This window comes from Triturus cristatus, chromosome 3_1 (assembly GCF_964204655.1).
Source record: "Triturus cristatus chromosome 3_1, aTriCri1.1, whole genome shotgun sequence".
NCBI classification, from domain to species: Eukaryota; Metazoa; Chordata; class Amphibia; order Caudata; family Salamandridae; genus Triturus; species Triturus cristatus.
This window is the reverse complement of record NC_140583.1, coordinates 303,178,713-303,199,766: the sequence shown is the minus strand read 5'-3', so window position 1 is coordinate 303,199,766 and position 21,054 is coordinate 303,178,713. Positions and strand designations below refer to the sequence as shown.

The 21,054-nt window shown below is 43.2% G+C and overlaps 1 protein-coding gene across 6 annotated transcripts in view; it reads right to left on the bottom strand.

Annotated features, from left to right (window-relative positions):
• The window catches only part of MYO9A (myosin IXA), a 1,236,948-nt gene that overhangs the window by 812,307 nt on the left and 403,587 nt on the right, over nucleotides 1–21,054 (bottom strand). For all 6 annotated transcript variants that reach the window (XM_085643964.1, XM_085643968.1, XM_085643966.1 and 3 more), the window contains 2 exons: nucleotides 12,813–12,910; nucleotides 11,013–11,139 (listed from right to left, as the gene is read on the bottom strand). In XM_085643964.1, the coding sequence (XP_085500090.1) occupies nucleotides 11,013–11,139; nucleotides 12,813–12,910 (225 nt within the window). The remainder of the gene's footprint in view (nucleotides 1–11,012; nucleotides 11,140–12,812; nucleotides 12,911–21,054) is intronic.

Here is a 21,054-nt window from a genome sequence, read left to right as displayed (position 1 = left end):
TTTGATATGTATTTCCCTTACACTTCTTGCTGATGTAAGCATCAAAAAAATCGCTGTTTTACAGCAAAAGAACTTGAAATGCGCTCTATGAATGGGTTTGAACGGAGGCAACATGAGTTGGCTGAGCACAGTATTAAGTTCCCATGGTATTGGTGGTTGCCGTACTGGATTGATAGCTCTGAAATGTCCCTTCATAAATTCCTTTAAGATAGTTTGTGAAAAAGTCTGGTTGACTTGCCCTTAAGAAAGGTGAGATTTCTGCAATAGGAACTCATACCGACTAGTATCTTAGACCATCCTTTGCCAGGCTCAGTAAATATGGAAGTATTTTCTGAGGTGATATTGTTAGTAGATAAAATCCTCTAGATTTGCACCCAACACAGAACCATTTCTATTTGGCGTTAGAGGGGCTGGTGGTCACTGACGCTTGGGCCTGTGCCAAGATGTCCCTACATTCTGCTGCAGGATCTAGCTGTCCATTCTCTAGGTTGCTAGGAGTCATGCTATGAGATTCAATGACCGGAGGCCGTGAAGCAGAAGGTCTCCTGGCCCAGCCCCATAGTCACTGCTTCTCTCCTTGTTTAGCTATGTAAAACACTGATGCTGTATTGTTCTGTTCTTATGAAGACTGCTAGACCTGCCAGACTTGGAAAGAACAGTTGGGCAGGAGGTTTATGTGGTGGTTGATGTGGAGCTCCCGAGTCCTACATGGAGGCACCGGTTGGGAGTACCACTCTGTCTCATGAAGGATGGAATGGAAGTACTGCAATAAGCTTTGTAGTTAGCCGTCATCATAATAGTGCTTTCTTTAAACATCTTGTAACTTCGACTGTGTGGTCCCACATGCTGTGAACTTGCTTCCATTTGCTGTCCAGTTATTGCTGGAAGAGTTTCATCTTGAGCCTGCAATTGGGTACAAGACCTATGCATGTGGACATCAAGCTCAGCAGGGATCTGTATTGTCTGATTGCACCAGTCTGTTTGACAGAGGTCTTTACCATTGACTGAAGTTTTCTTAGTCCTTCTGTCGATCTGCAGGCTTTTCCTACTTTTGTATCCAGTATCTCTTCTAAGAACTGCAGCTTTTTGCAAGGTTCTGTGGATGACTGTTCAATGTTCAGTGCAAATCCTAATTTGTGCAGGCGACTGGCAAAGCATTTGCCTCTTTCTTTTACAAAGCTTTGATGAGCTAGTCCTCCAAGTATGGGTAAACTTGATGACCCTGTTGCCTGAGATAAGCAGCAACCGGCGCTAGGCACTTGGTAAACATCAAAGAAGCTGGCTTGAGGCCGAATAATAGTCTTGAATTGATCGTGTTGCACCGCCACTACAAAGCAGAGGTACTTTTGTGCTTCCAGTGTACTGCGATTCAATATGTATTGAGAAAATACATATCCTGACGATCCAGAGACGTCAGTAATTTTTAAGTTCCTTGCTCCCTAAAATGAAGATGTTCTTTTATTTTGGTGGGCAGATGGGTGGTTTTTGAATGAACTCCCAGGTTTGATCTGAGTGAACAATCAGTCTCACCCATCGATCCGTATTTATTGACTCCCATGTGGGAGTAAAAAAAGGGAAACTCTCCCTCCTATCTGATAAGGCAGGGACTCAAAGGGGGGACGCTGCTAGAAGTCAAGCATGTATTTGATTATCCTGGGAGCGTGAATTGGAGGCACACTTTTTCGCCCAGATGATCTGCTGTACCCCTTGTCTGATGTTTCTATTGGGTGTATAATGCTGGTTGTAAGTGGGTTGTCTTGAAAGATAATATTGGTCTTCACTTCCGTAGTGACTGAAGTCTCATCTACAGGGCTGAGATCTACGTGAGCCACGAAAGTTCGAGAAACCTGCGTATGTCGATGTTGTATGGCTCCCAGGGAATATGTCATATTGGTATCCATTTTAATATGCAATAAGGCGTCATCAACATGTTTGCCCAACAAATAGATTCCATCGAAGATCATGTTCAGTATATAGGTCTCGACAGGATAGAACAAAGTTGATCAGTACCACCCTTGTCTTCTTAAGACAGCGGCTCTTGCAAACTATCAAAAGCCAGCGCTGGAGACAGCCATTGCTGCATCGATAATGGCAGCGGAAGTTACCTATTGCTTTAACAACATAGCAGGCTAAAATTTAACAACATAGCAGGCTAAAATTGATTGCTAAGGCAGTGTGGCTTTTATCTATGTGGCTGCCATGGATCCAACTCTACGACCCAAAATATCTAAACACCTGCCAGGAGCTGTAGAGGAAGGTAGTGGATTTTATGATCTGCACTGAGCTGCAGACACTATGACAGAATCTAGTTTCCAGTTGCCCGCTGGGCAAGCCGGCGCTATGTCTGGGGTCCTGTATTGCTTCTCCAAATGCCCTGTATTGCTTCTCCAAATTTAGTACCACTGACGGTACTGTAGCTTGTGTTTTCATCAATTTCAGTGGCTTTACATGGCGGCTTCTTGATGTCATAAAGGAAACACTGCTGCTCTTCTGAGGTTATTGGAAGGCTAACATTTATAGACTCTTAATTAGTGCACTGAAACTGTATAATGTCATCTGGAGGTGAGTCTGGTTGGACTAAGGACTTGTCACCTTCCTTCAGTTTGACGTAGCCATCCCATTTATTTGCACCACCATCATTCAGTAGTAGGAGTTAGGCGAATAACAAAAATCCTCATTCCCAATTTCCTTAGGAGCGAGCAGGACCACTTTTTGATACCACTGTATTTGGTTGGATGCGGTAGTGGTGGTGGGGTGGTAGCATGATGATGATGATGACTGAGGCGGAGGAGGGGCAGGCCTGGGATGCCCAGCTGGCTGCTGAGGAAGAAGTCTTTCAAAGGTGCCTATTAACTGTTGCATTGCTTCCAAAAACTCAAAAGGTACTTGGAACATATCAGGTTGTGCAAAGCCATGATAATGCTTACAGGTTTGATAAATAGGAACCCAGCCATATCGAAGTCATCGAACTCCAGTGGGAGCAATCCTTTGTTCCGTTTCAGGGAGTGCCTGGCAGTTCGGATTGCACTTTTTCCACTGGAGCAGGGTCAAGACTGATTTCCATATGGCTGGGCCCAGACTGTGGTGGCTAGGTGTGCAAAATAACAATGGACTGGGATACGGCCCGAGTATTTACCAGTAGCTGAGATTAAGTCAAGCATTCCATTCATTACTTTTCTGTATTCTACTCTGTGTCGCCCTAAGTGGGACTTGTATGCCCAGACGCAGGTTCAGTGCACACAGCGTCCCTGGAACCAAGTAATAAATGGCTGATGAGCTAAACCAAGCTATGATGGCTGATAACTAGAGCAAAACCGGTCCTGGTTTGCTTGCATTCCAGTTCAGAGAGAACCTGGTCTGGCAACTCGGGCTGGACTGTTGCCACAGGAGCAGGGTCAAGACTGATTTCCATATGGCTGGGCCCAAAGTGAAGTGGCTTGGTGTGCGAAATAACAATGGACTGGGATGTGGCCCTAGTAATTACCACTAGCTGAGATGAATTCACGCATAACGAGAAGTGGCACGTGCTTAGTGTAAAAATACTGCCCTCACTCACAAAATGGTGACATGCTTCATCATTGGGCTTGCTTCAATACACCCCTGCGCAGACCAACGCCCAGGATGGAGCAAAAGGGAGGAGGAGAAAATACAAACATATAAAAATAATATACGTAATGGATCCTGGGATCACCGAAAAGAAGTAGTGCAGTGAGAATTAAAACTAGTTCAGTGGTATCTTTTGTAAATAATTTATTCCTAGATCCACTGACTAGGATTAAAAACGTAAAGGATGGTGGTGACAGAAACGTATTGGGATTTCCAAAACCCCTCCTTACTGCCAGATTGTCGACATGATTCAGCTGCTTTGTTTGTGCCTACAGTATCGGGTCATCACAGCATTCAGGACCTTTCAGATACCAGTATTTTAAATCCCCTCAATGCCTTCAGTATCGAGTCTCCGGAACTAGTTGTTCGCAGAATGAGGGGCCCACTTAGTAACTCACTCCAGAAAATCTGTGGGTAGAGAAAAGGGTTAAAAAAAAAGGGTGGGGTCAGTCATACCTGGGTAACAGTTGTCAAATCCAACCAGACTTACTCCATCCAACCAACCAACATTCTTCTTAAGTGTATCTGATTCATACCTTTGTGGAGCACGATGATACCGCATTGAAACAATGGTCGTATCCCGACCGCCCGTACATATATACATACGTATTTTATAAAAGTAGCAAACTTCATATGGGGAGGTGCAGGTGTTTTGTGAATCGGCACGTAAATACAGAGCTCATTTATTTTTGGTATATTATTAACCATTATAGTCAATATACCGGCACCATTCACGGTCGGAGGGGTTGAGATGCAAATTAGCCCTCATTTCGATCATCAATAAACAATGGGGTATTAATAGCCACAATGCAAAAGAAACCTAGATTGTGTATATGAAACTCATATTGTGTATTTGGAAGTGCGGACAGCACAGACACAGTGAAGAGCACAAGGTATTCTATCGTTAAACTGTTTGTTTCTTATGTCTTAATTTCCCCCAGAGTGTGACTACAGGGGGTCTCCTCCTCTTACTCGCTGGTTTAAGCATGATAAATTGGGTAACTCGGTAAGTTGAGTCTTTTCTTGCCCTCGGATGGAGGAGGGAAAAGAGAGCGTGAGGGGCTAATGCCCTAGCATAAGTACGGTTCTTCTGACCTAATTATATGAATGAGCACATGTGAGAGGTCCGACTAAGGACACAATGAAGCAAGGCATAATATTCACATGCCGTTTTGTCTGCATACATAGGTGGCACTGCCTCCACAAAGGTATGAATCAGATACACTTAAGAAGAATGTTGGTTGGATGGATGGATGGAGTAAGTCTGTTTGGATTTGACAACCGTTACCCAGGTATGACTGTTCCCACCCTTTTTTTTTTTTTTAACCCTTTTCTCTACCCACAGATTTTCTGGAGTGAGTTATTAAGTGGGCCCCTCATTCTGCGAACAACTAGTTCCGGAGACTCGATACTGAAGGCATTGAGGGGATTTAAAATACTGGTATCTGAAAGGTCCTGAATGCTGTGATGACCTGATACTTTAGCCACAAACAAAGCAGCTGAAACATGTCAACAATCTGGAAGTAAGGAGGGTTGTAGGAACTCCTAATACTTTCCTGTCACTACCATCCTTTACGTCTTTAATCCTACTCAGTGGATCTAGGAATAAATTATTTACAAAAGATACCACTGAACTAGTTTTAATTCTCACTGCACTTTTTATTTTGGTGTTCCCAGGGTCCATTATGTATATGATTATTTTTATATGTTTGTATTGTCTACCCCTCCCTTTTGCTCCTTTTGCGTTGGTCTGCACAGGGGTGTATTGAAGCAAGCCCAGTGATTAAGCATGTCACAATTTTGTGAGTGAGGGCAATATTTTTTCACTAAGCACATGCCACCTCTCATTTAGAGATCCATATACACTACTGCTCTCCGTGTGTGTTACAGTTGTGATTGGGGAGGCTGGAGTAGTGGTTGTGCTGTGCCTCTCCCCCCCTTTTTGTGTGTGAAAAAAAAATGATTCAAGCATTTCATTCTTCACTTTTCTTTATACTATGGTGTGTCGATTCAAGAGAGACAAGTATGCATACTGTCTTCCTGGAACCAAGCTATAAATGGTTGATGAGGGGAAAAAAGCTGTAATGGCTGATTACTTGAGCGAAACCGATCCTGGGTTGCTTGTGCTACTCTCTCTAGCTCCTTTAGGGTTTTTAGAACGAACGGTGTAACAAATGTCACAGCGCGAACGCTTGTGTGCGCTGAATAAAGGCAATAAATACAATGTTCACGTGGGTCATTTGTATAGATCTTCTTGTTACCACAAGATGAACAACACTTGAAAAGAGATTTCTTCTCTCTGTCAGCCATGGAGACAAATGATGATCGACACAGAGTTTCACTGGCTAATAAAAAAAATTAATTTTCCCTAAAACTACTTACAGTAATCTGAAAGCAGAAGGTAGGGCTGGTGCAGTCTAAGGGTAGACCAGAAAAATGATCTGATAAATTCACTGACAGGTTGCAGAAAGAGCTCTGCCTGAGGGCTCCCTCACACACAGCACGTGATAGACATCTGAACTATGGTGACATCTGGGGGGGGGTAGGAGATCTAGCACTACCACTATACTGGTTGAGGTTCAGGCTGCTTCAAATGAGGTGGATATGCTATTAAACAAACACTGTTGTTGAGGCCTATGGCCATTTAGCACTGCTTACTGCTATTATTTTTATTACCGGGGATCCCCTGCCTGACAAAGGGAAATGATTCAAGCATGTGAACACTTGAAATATCAATGCTGCATATTTATATCTTAATTCCACATCCACAGAGGAATGGATAATAATGTTGACCTGTACTGTGATAATGATGAAGCTTCTTATTAAAAAGAGGTTAATCAATTAATTTTTTAGAGAAGCTGTATCTAAGGGGGTCATTAGGATGGCGGAAAGACCGCCACCGCCGAGTTGGCAGTCCTTCCGCCATCACTAAGCGTATCACCCACCGCCCAATTAGGATGGTGGTGGGTACCGAGGCGGATACAAAGTCCGTCCGCCGCTTCACCGCCAAAGGCAATCGTACTGATTGCCTGGCAGATGGTGTAGGGCTCCTAAAATGATGGCAGTGCCTAGCAGGCACCGTCCACCAAATTAGGATGTGGGTAGAAAAAGGCCTTTCCAGGGTGGCGATGCTGCCATGGAGGCTGGCGGGGATTGGGTTTGGGGCCCCGTTGCGGGCCACCCTTGTTTGGGGGGGGGGGGGGGGGGGGGGGGGTTACAGCACTGGGGGGTACCCATGGTACACCCCTGCATTTCCCTGCACTGCGTGGCAGGCACGCCACGCAGTGCAGGGATATGCAGTGCATGCCAATTTGACATTGCGAACGGTGCTGCATCCAGCAACACCGTCCGCAATGTTAAGGGCCTGGGATGCGTCCACCAGTATGGTGGGCGCATCCTAATATGTGTGGTGGGACCGCCGCACGGCTGGCGGGCGGTCCCAGCACCGCAACGACTGCGGGCGGACTGATGTTCCAAATAGGCATCAACAGGGTGGCCATGTTTGAGCTTAATTTAGACTTTGTTACCTAACTGCCAACTTTTGAATTTGCAGAAAGACAAAAAGTGAGTGATAGATAGACAAAAAGTGAGTGATAGATAAAAAGTTTGTTTAGTTAATTAAAACATTAAACTTGTTTCCACATGAGTAAAAGTAAGCAATAACATTTCTTTAAAAAAAAAGCACATTATAGGCTTTACATTCTCAATTGTTATAATTAATGCCATTCATATGCCCGTAATAAGATTCATGGCATGCAATTAAAATCTTACTGAATCATAAAATTCCCCCATGCTGTCGCTCAGTTAAGAGATCACTTTTCAGGCCTGATTTCGAGGATACGAGCATTCTCCACTTGCGTGTTCTGAACAATAGGGTTCCTTGTGAGTTCGTATTTTTCTCTTTCTACTTTGTAGGTAGCATTTTATTTTTCTGTTTTGTTTATTACCTGCTTAAAGGTTGAATAAGTCAAGTTTTTGTTCCATAGCTTGCCCGTCCAAGTAGTTGTTAGGGCTTTTTGAAGATATTGATTGTATGGTTCTTTATCGTTTTCAGATTCCGTCCAGAGGGCCTTGTTGAGTATGGAGTTGGATGTATTCTGTTTCAGTCGGTACCAAAGCTTTATTGTGGTGTACATCCTCCCTATTGTTTCGTTAATCAGACCAAATTCAAGTCGCAGCGGGGCTGGTGAAGCTGAGTCATGAATCTGAAAAACCTTTTTATATGTTGAAACTAACAGTTTGTTCAGAAAGTCTTTGCCGTGTGAAGCAATACCGGCATATGTTATTGTTGGAAGCATTTTGGCTGATATCACTGCAAGCAAAGGTTTATATGATGGCCCCTTACATTTCTTTGCCAGGTTCCTAAATGAAACGTTAATGCACTAGTTCTCTGTGACATAAGCTTTTTGCTCCAAGCAGTTTAGCCTGTTGTCCATGTAAAACTCCAAGTATTTATAACTGGTTACCTCCTCTAATGGATTACCATCAAGCCATATGTTCTGCTTGGCTGATGGATAATTGCTGATAAGCATTGTTTTGCTTTTTGATGTATTGATTTCTAATTTGTTGGTTGATATGTATTCCATCATTTCCATTAGAGACCTCCGAAGACCAACCTTAGTTAGACTCATTAAAACTACATCATCTGCGTAAGAGAGAAGCGATAGTGATAGCTTTCCCAGTTGCAGGGGATGCGAGTGGATCTTATCAAGCTTATGTGCCAGGTCCGACATAAAATGATTAAAGAGGTGCGGAGCCAAAACGCATCCTTGGTTTAAACCTTTGTTTGTGTTCACCTTCCTCAATAGTCTTGAGCCGTCGCCCAACTTTATTCTCATCCATGTTTGGGTATAGAGCATTCCTCTTAATATTCTCTCAGGAATATTCCAGGCTTAAAATTTTTCCCATAGGAGGTGACGAACGACACGGTCAAATGCTGCCTTTAGATCTATCAAACAGAGATGCAGTAGTTGTTTTCTCCGCTTGCATTTGTCTGCTATTAATGAAAGAATTAGAATATTTGTGATCATCCTCATCCCTTTTCTAAAGCCTGTCTGGCTGGCCAGAATCAGGTTAAGCTTATTGGACCACTCTATTAGATCTTCCAAGATCAGGGAGGCGTGATACTTTGCCTCTACGTCTAATAAGGCGATGAACCTGTAGTTCGATGGATGTGTTCCATCTCCTCCTTTGTAAATTGGTGTGATAAATTAGCTTTACCAGCTAGGTGGTATTTGATTTAGTTGCTCCTTTTTTAACTAGTATGGTTAGATGGTTGCTCCAGAAGGATGGATCATTTTTAAAAATGACTTGAGGAATGCCGTTGGGCCCTGGCCCACCGTCTCCTTTACCTTTAAGTATTATGCTTGTTAAATCTTCTGCTAAGTGGACGTATCTGGTTTTACCTTTGAACCCCAAGTAGCCGCTTTATCGTAATTCTTTTTTGTGTCTTCCACTACTCAGAGTTTGCCTTTAAGTAGCAAGTACGGTCTTTTTCTTGATTAGATTTTTCTACATTTCCTTTTACCTCCTCTAGTTCTTGGTGATATAGGCTGTGATATAGGCTGTCTTGCTGCTTACAAGTTGAATTTCCAGAGGATATGGTTTTTGAAAAAAAAATTGTTGGAAAATTTGCCCAATCATGTTTTTGTACGTTTGAGGTTAAAGAGTTGACGGGCCTATTCAAGTTGTTTATTGTTTCCCAAATTGTGCTGGAGTTCGTTTTTTTGTCATTATATTGTAGTTGTGTCCAGAATATTTAGTTACCGCTTCTTTTAACCTCCCATAACTTCTTTTTATACTCTTTGCTCAGTTGGAGCACATTGTCCCATGCTGTTTGCTCCAGTTCTGTCGTTTTTAGACTCCTAATGGCTTTCTTTAGTTCACGTTTCAGGATGTGAACCTCACTTGTTGATACCTTGTTGTTTTTGTGTCTGAGAGCCTGTTTTTTACATTAGTGTTGCTACTTTCGCTGTGAAGTTTACCCAGGCTTGAATCTTAGTTGGGCAAAAGGTGAGTGGATACCTTCAACATTCAACAAATGAAAAGAACATACATATGGAACCTGAAAGAAAGATCCGGCTCAAGGGAAGGCATAAGGGACCGCTTCAGGGTATGCCTTTGTTAAGAACAAACATGATGTATGGATGGTTACTTTGTATATGCAGCCCTCCATATAAGGCAGGGGCGGTGACAGGAGGCTATCACATTTAATGAAGCTGTGTTGTGGGTGAAGCTGGAAATGTAGACCAACACCTGCTTCTAAATTACAAACATATAAAGCCTTGTTTTCTTTTTAAGATCATAAAAACTATGCAGCTCAGTTAGGGACAGGGAGCCTGTGCCTTTTCTCCCACCCAGCTGTGCAACACAGCTGGGTTGGAGAATTGTAAGTTCACATATCGGTTTGGCCGTCCTAAAATGGGCAGCCAAACCAACCTCCTCCCTGGGCATGGCTGCTGCGGAGCATGGCCCCGCACCTCCCACTCGTCAGACTCGGCCACGTAAGTGAAAAATAAAATTATAATATTGTTTTATTATCATTTTATTTTCATTTGCTGCTTTTCATCAGTGGGGCGACGCTCCTCCAACATAACGGAGGAGCTGCCCCAGGTCATTGCAGAAACTGTTTCCGGTTCTAGATTTTCACGTGATAAACGAATGCATGCTGGATGTTGATGCCTTTATTTTGCTTGCTTTGAACTGATTAGATCAAGACATCTGCAAAAAAAAGGGACAAAAGTTCAGGCATGGAGACGGTGTGACCTGGAGTGAGACAGTCTCTCTACTTTCTCCTCCACTCTCCTCCCTCAGACAAGCTGCCTTCTTTTCAGGGAAAATGAGAATCACAGGGGCATATTTACAAGCCCCTATCACCACCACAACGTCACTTTCAGGTGATAGGGGCCTCTCCTTATTTACAAGGCAGTGTTACGCCACTGTATTTAGCATGAAAGGGGCGTGCAGTGGGTGTTGCGGTGGGTGTTCCACTGCAACACCCATTGATTTTGACGCTGCCTCCTATTTAAAAGGGCAGGGTAAATAGGAGGCAGCATCAGAATTAAGACCAGGGAAAAACTATGAAGGAAAATTGCCTTTTTTTGGTTTTGTTTTTAGCTGACCAGCATGCCCAGAATCAGTAGTTTGTTCACTAGTTAGGAGTGGCAGTTCTCAACCATGGTGGGTCACAATCAGCAGGAAAGTTGCTAAACAAAAATAAATCATAAATGGCCATAATTACCATCCAACATAGAATATGTGGAGCAGTGGCTTAGATAGTACTACTCGTGTAGAATTCTACACACCATTCTGTGTGCATTAAATGCTTGTAGGGAGCGAGAACTAAATAGGATTTTCTTAAACCTTACACCTATGGTGACACTACAAAATACATGAACAAAACGTACCTCCAGCAACTCTGAGACAATCGGCAGCACTTCAGGGTTACAAATGTCAATGGAATCGTCTCGATAAGTCTTCTTTTTGTAACGGATATTCCCCAGGTGTAGGATAGCCGACAAAAGAGAGAAAATCCTATTGAAAAACAAGAGCAAAAAGTTCTATAGATTATTCATCTCCTAAGATGTAAAACTACAATACAAAATGCACTTAGTAAGGTTAACCTTTCTGCAGTTACCCCAGCTCGTCTAATGGTGTATGGTTATACAGAGATCATCAAAGTGGGACAATTACAACAGTGAAACATTTTTGAAAGGTAGGTTTGCTTTACGAGTAGCCATTAACCAGTTTGATGGGAACACCACCATTATATGGAGGAAAAGGTAACTGAACTCCGAGAATAAAAAATGGTGCAAAATGATGTGAGGGGCCCAAGCAGCATTCTCAGAGTCCCCCTAAATACAACTAGATGTACAGTAACACATCTCAAGGACTCCAAACGACCTTGATTTCACTCCATGAGGATCCTAGGCTCTAGAAATGCTACAAACACTGGGGTTGTGAGTGGTGCACAAGAGATGAACATGCACCTCTCCAACACCAAACTAGTGAGTTCTTCATCGAGCTATTACTTAAAACCAAGTGAGATTCAGAAGATTAAATGTAAAAGGATAACATACATGTACAAATTTTTTCCAAATCAGGGACTCTATCAGGAAATATTTCACAACCTCAAAATTACAAAGGACGTGTGTGTGAGAGAGATATACTACACAGCAGGTCCTTGCTGCTGTAGTGGGTATTTCAATTTCAGCTGTCAATCTCTGCACGTTTGCATGCTGACTTTAACATTTCTACCGATGCCACTAGAGTTCTTGTCCATATGCCTAATTATTATTAGTTTATAGAAAAATAAAGCAGGGTATTTTACAGGGTAGTTAAAAGGACATTTCTTAGGTTGAAAATATTAATCTATTCAGCGTGTGTTTGTAACTGGGCTTTTAGCATCATCAGGTCTTTATGTGTGTTTAAAAGCAGAAGGGGTTGGGTGCGTCTGATCTACACTGCTGTTTTAGCTGCCATTTATTTGTCTAGAACTAATCTGACTAGTCTGATGTACTCCTCGTCTGTGCCTCATTTATAGTGGGTACAGGATCTTACCTTGAGCTTGATATGTCATGGTTTGGCAGAGGGCACATGTATGTTTGGTCTCTGCTGGAATGCCATGACCCAGTGTTAAGGTGACATATGGGCCTTACACATGTGGACGGTCTGTGCATATTTGGCAGATGGAGCTAATCTACTACTGATTAATGTTCATGCAGCATGTGGGGCTTAGCGGTGTGTGCTTGAGTGGCAGACGGATCGTACCTGTACATAAGCTGCTATGTGGTTGATAATCAAGCTCTTCCTGGTCTGTACTGGTTTGATGTGTTTCCAAGAATATTTGAGTTTGTCTTGTGTATTCCGTCCTGTAATTGTGAATGCCATATAGAGCCCTTATGTTCCTCTCTGCTGTAGCTGGTAAGTGCGTTGGCTTTTAGCTGCCTGGGTTATTTGACTGCTGGTGGCTGGTCAATACTAGTGTGCTATACGCTCTGGTTGTGTGTGGTATGTGCTGTTTCATAGCAATGTGTGGTAGATGCAGGTTTATAGTTTCCAGTTGGGATATATGATACGTTATGCTGGGCTGCATTAGTGATGTGTGCTAATGCCTCAGTTCTAGTATGTGGCCTGCTGGTCTGTTTCTGCTATGTGCTTGTCTGAGTATCATTCTAAACAATGCAAATCCAATAACATGAACTCACTGACGGCGGGTCTTGGGAAGGAAGCCCACCATCTCCATTGCTAACTGTAAGCGCTCAAAGTCATGCTTCAGGTCCTCGCCCTCCACTGAGAAACAGTCCTGTAGACGGAAAGCAAAAGAAACAACAGTGTCAGGATACATGTACATGCAGCTTTTCAGACCAGGAGAGAATTTGGAAATACTCATCTATATCTAAGACATCAGCCAGGTGAAAACCACTGCACGTCTTCAGGGACCAGGACATGTATGCATAAGTATACAGGGACATGCAGAGATGAAATGTAATCAGTGTGAGGCTGCAGGCAGGCATACCCACTAACCCCAACTTGCTGAGGCGTTTCTACCACAGTGCAGAGCTACTTTTATGTGTGGGACAGTATGCACTTATGCCTTTTTTTTCCCAAAACATGTACCCAGATCAAATTTGGATCGTTTTTACCTCAAAGGTTTAAGATTCGAAAGGTACCCAGGGTTTATGGATTTCCCTGGCGGAAACCAAGAAAACAACCAAAATGTATCAAAATAGTTTCTTTTAAAAAAAAAAATGTATTGTTCAAGATAGTATGTAGGTTTTTTTCTAAGAATGGCATCAGCAAAAACCTTGCTGTGCTGAGATGTTTTACCACAGTTTTTGCAATTTTACAAGAGGTATTAAAAAAAAATTCTACCTACTTAATTTGTGGTGGAAACTGCTGTGAAACCCATTGGTGAACCTAAAAGCCATACACTTATGAAATGCAGACTATTTTTTTGCGCCCTGATGACTGATCTACAAAAGTAATATACTGGTGGTCTGATCGGGATATATAACACATTTCTGCCTGTCCATGTTAAGTGAGGGCTGGTTATGGCATATTAGGGTGTATGAAAGCCCACCAGACCATCAGGAAAAAAAAGTGGAAAAAAGAATAGGGTGATCATTCTGGCGCTGCAGTACACTCTATCCCCCAAGCATCAGCCATTCTTTCTTGCCATTCGGAGGAAGCAGAATGGGAGAGAGTTGACCCTCTGTTTCTCTACTGGCCCATATGCCAAAACTACAGCAAAACTATCCATATTTCCTTTTGCTTGCCATGGGGATGGCTGCAGTATTCTGGGTGAGTAGGGAGTGGTGTTACATAAAGATCTGGGGCTTTAAGAGTGCAGACAACCCCCACGTCATTCTTTAAAAATATGCATCGCTGACATCAAGTGCCCTTTCTGCCCATCTTTGCAGAAAGACTGTTGGGGCTTTACAGGCAGGGTGTATGCCTATCCTTTGCACCCAGTCCGTATCAACCACATCTCCACCCCGATGGCGTAGGCACAACCCTGGGGGAGGTGAGATTGGAGATAATCCTCTTCTGCAGTGATCCCCATGAAAGGATCAACTAGGGAGAGGAACCATTAGAAAAGGGAAGATTCTCCCCTTTCCAGCGGTACCTTTCCCATGGTGATCAGTGCTCCAGGCTGAGCACCCATCACAGGAAAGAGAACCGATTGCATTCGATTTTAGAAGAGGTGATGTCAGAGCGTGTGGCATGCTGCGCTTCACAACTCCAGAGAAAAAAATAACATGTGAAATCTCTCACAGCTTGGCTTTAATTTTTAGAAAAGAAATCCCTCCGGTGCAATCACTTGAGGGATTTACCTGCTTAAGTAGAAAGAAGCAACGTTCGCGTTCTCTGCAATGGGGAAGTAGCATGGAGGACTTGAGCGTACTCAGTGCTCAGAAGGTTCACCAAGAAGGAAATAACGTGAAGAAAGCAGCACACAGACACATGTAAGTCGAGAGTTAGACCTGGACTTGAAAGGATATCATTAAACACAATGAGGCTCAAAAATAACTTAAAGGACACAGCTGGATATGTTCAGTGAAATCAGGACAAAAAAAGAAACTACAGTCACTAACTCAAGCTGTGCAAAAGTAAAAAGTTTATGCCCAGAAGGAACTGCAGAATGAGATATAGGATCCTTGTTTATATCTCGGTATTACCTCACTTATTTAATTAACTATAAAGTATGGCAGTCCTAGAATGGTTAAACTCCAAATTGTTTAATTTCTAAAATATATTTAAAAAATGTAAGGAAATTCAACAAAAAGCGCAAGAAAAATGGCATGGTGTTAAGAAAATAGCACAAGAAACAGAGAAGGGGTAATGGAGAAATTGGGGCAGAGGCAAGGACATAGCTAAGGATAGAAGTAAAAAGCTTAGATACAAGTCATACTGTATTAAAATGAGCCAGCTGTATTGTGATAAAGGTCGGTTGGGCATGAGTAGACGTAGTAGAGCACAGGTAAGGTAGAAATAGGGATGAGTTATCAGGGAATAGGCAAGGGCAGAGGGCGCGGGTCACAAACTTGTCAATCTGCTCCAAGGTTAAATAGCCCACATCATCTTCAAAATAACTTACGAAATAGTAAAGTCAAGTACTCCATTTCAGGGAAGTTTAAGCTCTCCTGTGGCTGCACATCACTTGCAGCAGCAGCTTAATACAACTTGAGATGAAAATAATGCAGGAATGACAAGACTATATGGGCCTTCTTTTGCTATACTCCTACAATCTAGAACTCTCTCGTATACCACATTTGGCAAACTCCCTCGCTTTTGCATTCAGGAAGGAATGGAGGAACGCCTTCTTCAAGTTGCATCTCTTCAATTTGCAACCATCAGAATGATGGATAATTTCTGCTCTCCTGCCTGTATCTCCCAGCCCTTTCCTCCACACTCCTAACTTCTACCCTCGCCTCTCTACATCGCTACCGTAATTTTTAGGTAAGTTTGCACTGCATTAATCCCCATATACATACGAGACATTTGTGCGAACAGAGGTTGATACAGTCACAGAGTTCGGGGGAATACAAACCCATACACATTCATAGAGGACAAGACAGGAGACCAGATCTGTCCAGAGAAAATCAGTGTGAAGATACCCGCAAAGGAATCAAAACAAAAAAACAGCACTCTCGTCCTGATTTCTAAGAGGTCACAGGGTGGGTCACTGGTCAGGGAAATGATTTAGGATGAAGACTAATAGATAAAGTATGATACAGAGAAGTACTCTTTTTATTAATCAACCATTACGCAACAGAGAGGATGACGATCTTTTGTGCTTTCTGCCTAAGCAGGTACTTCAGTGTCTGGGGAATTCAATGTGGCTTTCACCCAGATGGAAAACAAGGGCAAGGCATCTGAAAAGCTGTTTATTTCTCTTGTGGCATGGAGGAGAAGAAGACAATTGAAATCAACCTGTAGTTAGACTGAAGACAATAGAAGCAGGATTGCTAGTTCAACTACAGAATTTTCTTTTGCTATCATGCCAAAATGGTATTCATCCCTGGGGATAAGGTTCTCTCAAAAGGGGGGTAGGTAGACTGTCAATATACTCTATGTTCCCATTACTGGACATAGAAAGGGACTCATCTAAAGTGTTGCTGTTTCTTCATTAGCAGCAAAAAAGACTTTTCGGTGACAGTCTAAAAACCTGATTAACCAACGGGAGAATAGTGTTGAATTTCCTCTCTAGTGCTCAACACAAATGTTTTTACCCTATTTTAGGATACATCCTCACTGCCAGTAACATTTAAAACACATTTTGAAAATGATTTCAACAGGGCCTACTCCCATCTATCACAAGGTGTGGGTGACAAGTTTAGGGCACCTGACTCAGGGATAATGTTCATCCAATATTATAGCCCCCTTACACAAACTTTGGCTACTATGGTCACGTTGCCAACAATCCAATAAAGAGTCGGGGACTATGGTCTGTTCCATTCAAGGTTGTTGGAGGAGGATGCTTCTGAGGACGGTCTTTGAGTGACACCACCATGTTAGAGACTGATGTTGTCCTTTTGAAAACACCATGCTACAGACTACACTACTGTCTGGGCCATCATACATCTGTTATAACAATCTTCCTACTCCAGCCACTACTGATTCCTGCAAGGTTTAATATGCAGTCTGATGTATCATACTACGAAAATATACAATGCCATATACAATGCCATAGGGCCCAGAAAAGAAGAGCTATGTCTCATCGTTGGGTAAGATGTTTGAAGACAATGACACATGAGCTGAATTGACAATAGTCTGTCCAGGTAAGCAGATACTCTTGCATTCTTTGAGCCTCCCATTGCATTAAAGTATTGCAAGCACTAAAAAGGAATGAGAATTGACCTGTCTACACTGGCATAAGGAAGTAAACTTTGTTGAACGTCAGAGTGAGTTGGCTTTGAGAAGTCTTTTATCCAGTTAGGGATACATAAATAGCCTTTTGAGATGAGGGAAAGCAACAACTAAAGAAACATTTCAAAATGTTATTGGGGGCTGATTTCAGTGCACAGAGGAGTTATTTGCCAAACGAAATTTACAGAAAAAACAAGAATTAAAATAAATTACAGTAAGGTCTGTGTGTTGTGCAAATTGGTAAAGGAAAGTTTGATCTTGCAAATCTGTGGTGCACATCCAGTCTACTTGGATGGGAGAAGTGTTGTAGGAGCACAGCATCATGAACTTTTTTCCTGCTGGTGCACTTGTTTACCATCCTCAGATCTATGAAATCACAAAGTTACAGTGTTGGCCCTTTCCTTTTGACCTGGTAGTAAACAGCAGAAGGAAACTTGTTTAGGAGAAATCCGGAATGCCATTTTGTACCTATGATGCACACGGTCTACCAATTATAACATAATGTGTATTTGAAAAGGACATGTTCGCCCAGAAGAGTATCTTGGTTCTGAATAACAGATGTCTATTGTTACCCAACTCAATGGTACACAATGGCACTCATTACCTGTCTACCAATCATCTGTTGTAATCTTGACTTGCTGCGACATGGATACAAATGCTTTCTACAACTGGGGTAGTGGACGGCGGAGGTGGAATGTTTGAGTCATTGCTTGGAGTTTGCAGGAGCTTTTCCAGTAGGTAGGTATTTTTGTCAATGGAAGTTATGTGGTTACCGTTGTCGGTGCTCCGCGAGTGCGCATTGGTTAGAAGGTACATGAAAAGATATTCGGTATCTAAAGTACCATTGAGTTAAAGTGTGGAGAAACCTTCAGGGTTTCTGATTTTTTTCAATTTAGTTGTAACTGTGCAAACCAAACATTGTGAAAGGGAAGGTCTAAAATCATATGATGCACCCGATGGGATAACAAAGTAAGACAAAGTCAGGTGATCTAACAAATAGACCGTGGCAGTAGTGCAATGAAAGTAAACTAGCAGCACCTTTCATTGAGCCAATGAGGTTACCTGACATGATAATGCGATGTTGATTTATCATGAGTCTTCTCTTTTGACTTTCTTCAAGAATTCAACACAATGAACCACAAAATCACACAGAGCATGCTAATAGCACCACGTGAGAGCAGTGGATCTAAAGTACCTTAAAATAGTCGCAGATGAGCTCATTCCAGTGAACCAAAATAAACATCCCGGTGCTCTTTAACTGGTGCTTGTTAAAGGATGGTAAGACCAAAGCAATAGTAGCTACTGCTCACATAGCACCTCAAATTACTACGGATAACTAATGCAATTTTAAAGGAGTAATATACTGAAGACGTAGCTAGGACCATCACTGGTATGTATGTAGACCACTGCAATGAATTAATGCTGGACGAACAACAACAAAAAGTAGTCAAACTTCATGTTATACAGGCCTCTGAAGTAAGAGCATCACTTTTTGAGAGCACATTATTTCTTCTATTAGATATAGGAAATAGAAGCCATTACACAAAAGAGTGAACTTTTAGGTCCTAACTTTGACGGAGAAGCAAATTATGGAGATGCTCAAAATAACTTAAAAGATTGCCTTTCTTTATATCAGCCGAGCAGATTGTTCTGCTCACCGGAAAGCAACTACTGGTGCCATCCAAAACTAATCGCATTAGATCAGGGTTGTGCCTTCCATAATCAAGCGAGCAGGTTATGAAACACCATACGAGAGGAGAAGAGGAGTGATTGAACAGCTTATCCCATTTAGGAAGCCTTTGAGAACACACTTATTCCTAATATTGATGACTGTCTTCCTGCTGTTATAAACCACCAGGCTGCCCAAGGTATTGATAGCATTATATAAATGTATGGTGATTATATCTGCTATACCTATTGGGTATATATTTCTAATGTATCAATTCTACTGCTACCTTTTCGATAGAAGCTGATCAAATGTAAAAAAGGACATTACATTTCCTTTTGGCTGAGCCCATTACTGAATGTGGAGTGGAATTAACTGGGAGACACACAAGGTTAAATTCTGCAGCTCTATACTTCTAGTCTGGATGTCTTTTCACAGGTCTACCCAAGAATGACGTTGCAGTTATGTCGAAAGTTGGCTCTAGGAGACCAGGAACGAGAGGGCCGATGCATCTGTGCTTGCTACTTGATTTGAAGGGTCTCAAATATGACTGTGAACCCATTGAGCAGTACCTTCAACGAGCTCCTATCATGCATGGTGGAAAATTCTTGGAACACATAACAGTGATTCAGGCAGTCACTAATTCTCACGTGTAACACTATATTGGTGAACTCCTGTCCATTTACAAAAGCATTTGCAACTGGAGGTGACGAGGTTTTCACACCAGGTTTCTATCTCCAGCCATCTTCCTTGATTTCAACAGCTGCATAAAATTCAAGGTCCTGTGCATTTGTCATGGGTCCGCCAATGATTCAGGCAAAATTCTTCTAGAAGAACTCTTCCAGGAGTCTACTCCTCTTACATTTCTGTTGTTCTTGACCAGACTTCTTTTTCCAAAGATTAAAAATACTGTCTCTTGTCTGGATTAGTGTTCCTTTTCAAATGGCCATGAGATTGAATGCTCCTCATCTACACCTAAGAGAAATTACTCATGTTCTAGCCTTTACAAGCAGGTAAAACACTGGATGATTTGAGAGTACAGTAGCCTTCAGCCAGCTGATTTGGACCTTGTAGCACCAGGACACCTTTTCAGGTATTTGGGCACTTAATAAGGCCTAATAATAATATGAAGGCCATCAGGACACCTATGTGTGAAGTGTTGGAGATGAGATTTAATATGGAGACTGTCAAGAAAATGCATGCACCACAGACGTAGAATTCATACATGGAGTAGTATGCCTTCAGAGAAATATAAAGGAGCTATAGTTCATGGCAAATCCACTTTGCTAGGGACATTTGAGGAAATATTGGTAGGTGCACCATCACGAGAATGGTAATTGTGGCATTCTCTTTCCTTGGCTGCCCATCTTTTGTCACCGGGGGAGCGACCCTTGACCCTACCTGGTAGGTCGCTCCCCCGCCACACAGCACCGCCTGTGGGTCTGCCGCTACTGAGTTAGGTTGATTTATATTGTATTGCCTGTACTGTTTTTCACCTCTGTTGTGCCCGTTACTGCTGTCCTCTGTCCTCCCCCGCTGCCTGTACTTGCTCTGTGCCCGTTGTTTTCCCTCTGTTCCCCTCGCTGCCCCGTGTCTCTCTGCCCATTGTTCTCCCTCTGTTCCCCTCGCTGCCCCGTGTCTCTCTGTCCTTTTTGCGTTCTGTTCCCTTATTGCCCCGGTAACCCTGTACTCGTTTTGTCTTCTGTAACACTCGCTGCCCCCTCACCTGTGTCTTTTGCCTTCTGTGCCCTCGTCGTACCGCTCCGCTCCCGCCGCTGCGTCCCATGCGGCCCCGCCCCCCCCATTTGCTGCTCCTACCTCCCACCTCCTCATATATGCCGGCCAGTGCGCAAGAAGGAGAGCGACCCTTGACCCTACCTGGTAGGTCGCTCCCCCGCCGCACAGCACCGCCTGTGGGTCTGCTGCTGCTGAGTTAGGGTGGTTTCTATTGTATTGCCTGTACTGTTTTTCGCCTCTGTTGTGCCCGTTACTGCTGTCCTCTGTCCTCCCCCGCTGCCTGTACTTGCTCTGTGCCCATTGTTCTCCCTCTGTTCCCCTCGCTGCCCCGTGTCTCTCTGCCCGTTTTGCGTTCTGTTCCCTCATTGCCCCGGTAACCCTGTGCCCGCTTTGCCTTCTGTAACACTCTCTGCCCCCTCACCTGTGCCTTTTGCCTTCTGTGCCCTCGTTGTCCCGCTCAGCTCCCGCCGCTGCGTCCCCGCCACCCTGACTGCCCATTCGCGGCTCCTCCCTCCCACATCCCAGCTGCTCCTCCCTCCCACCTCCCCATATATGCCGGCCGCTGTATGGCCAAAGGTGCGCCTAAGGCAAGCCCGTCTGCACCCGTCCACGCCTGGACTGCGCCCAGCACCAGAACCCCTGGTCGCCGTACCCGCCACAAGGAACGCCGCCAC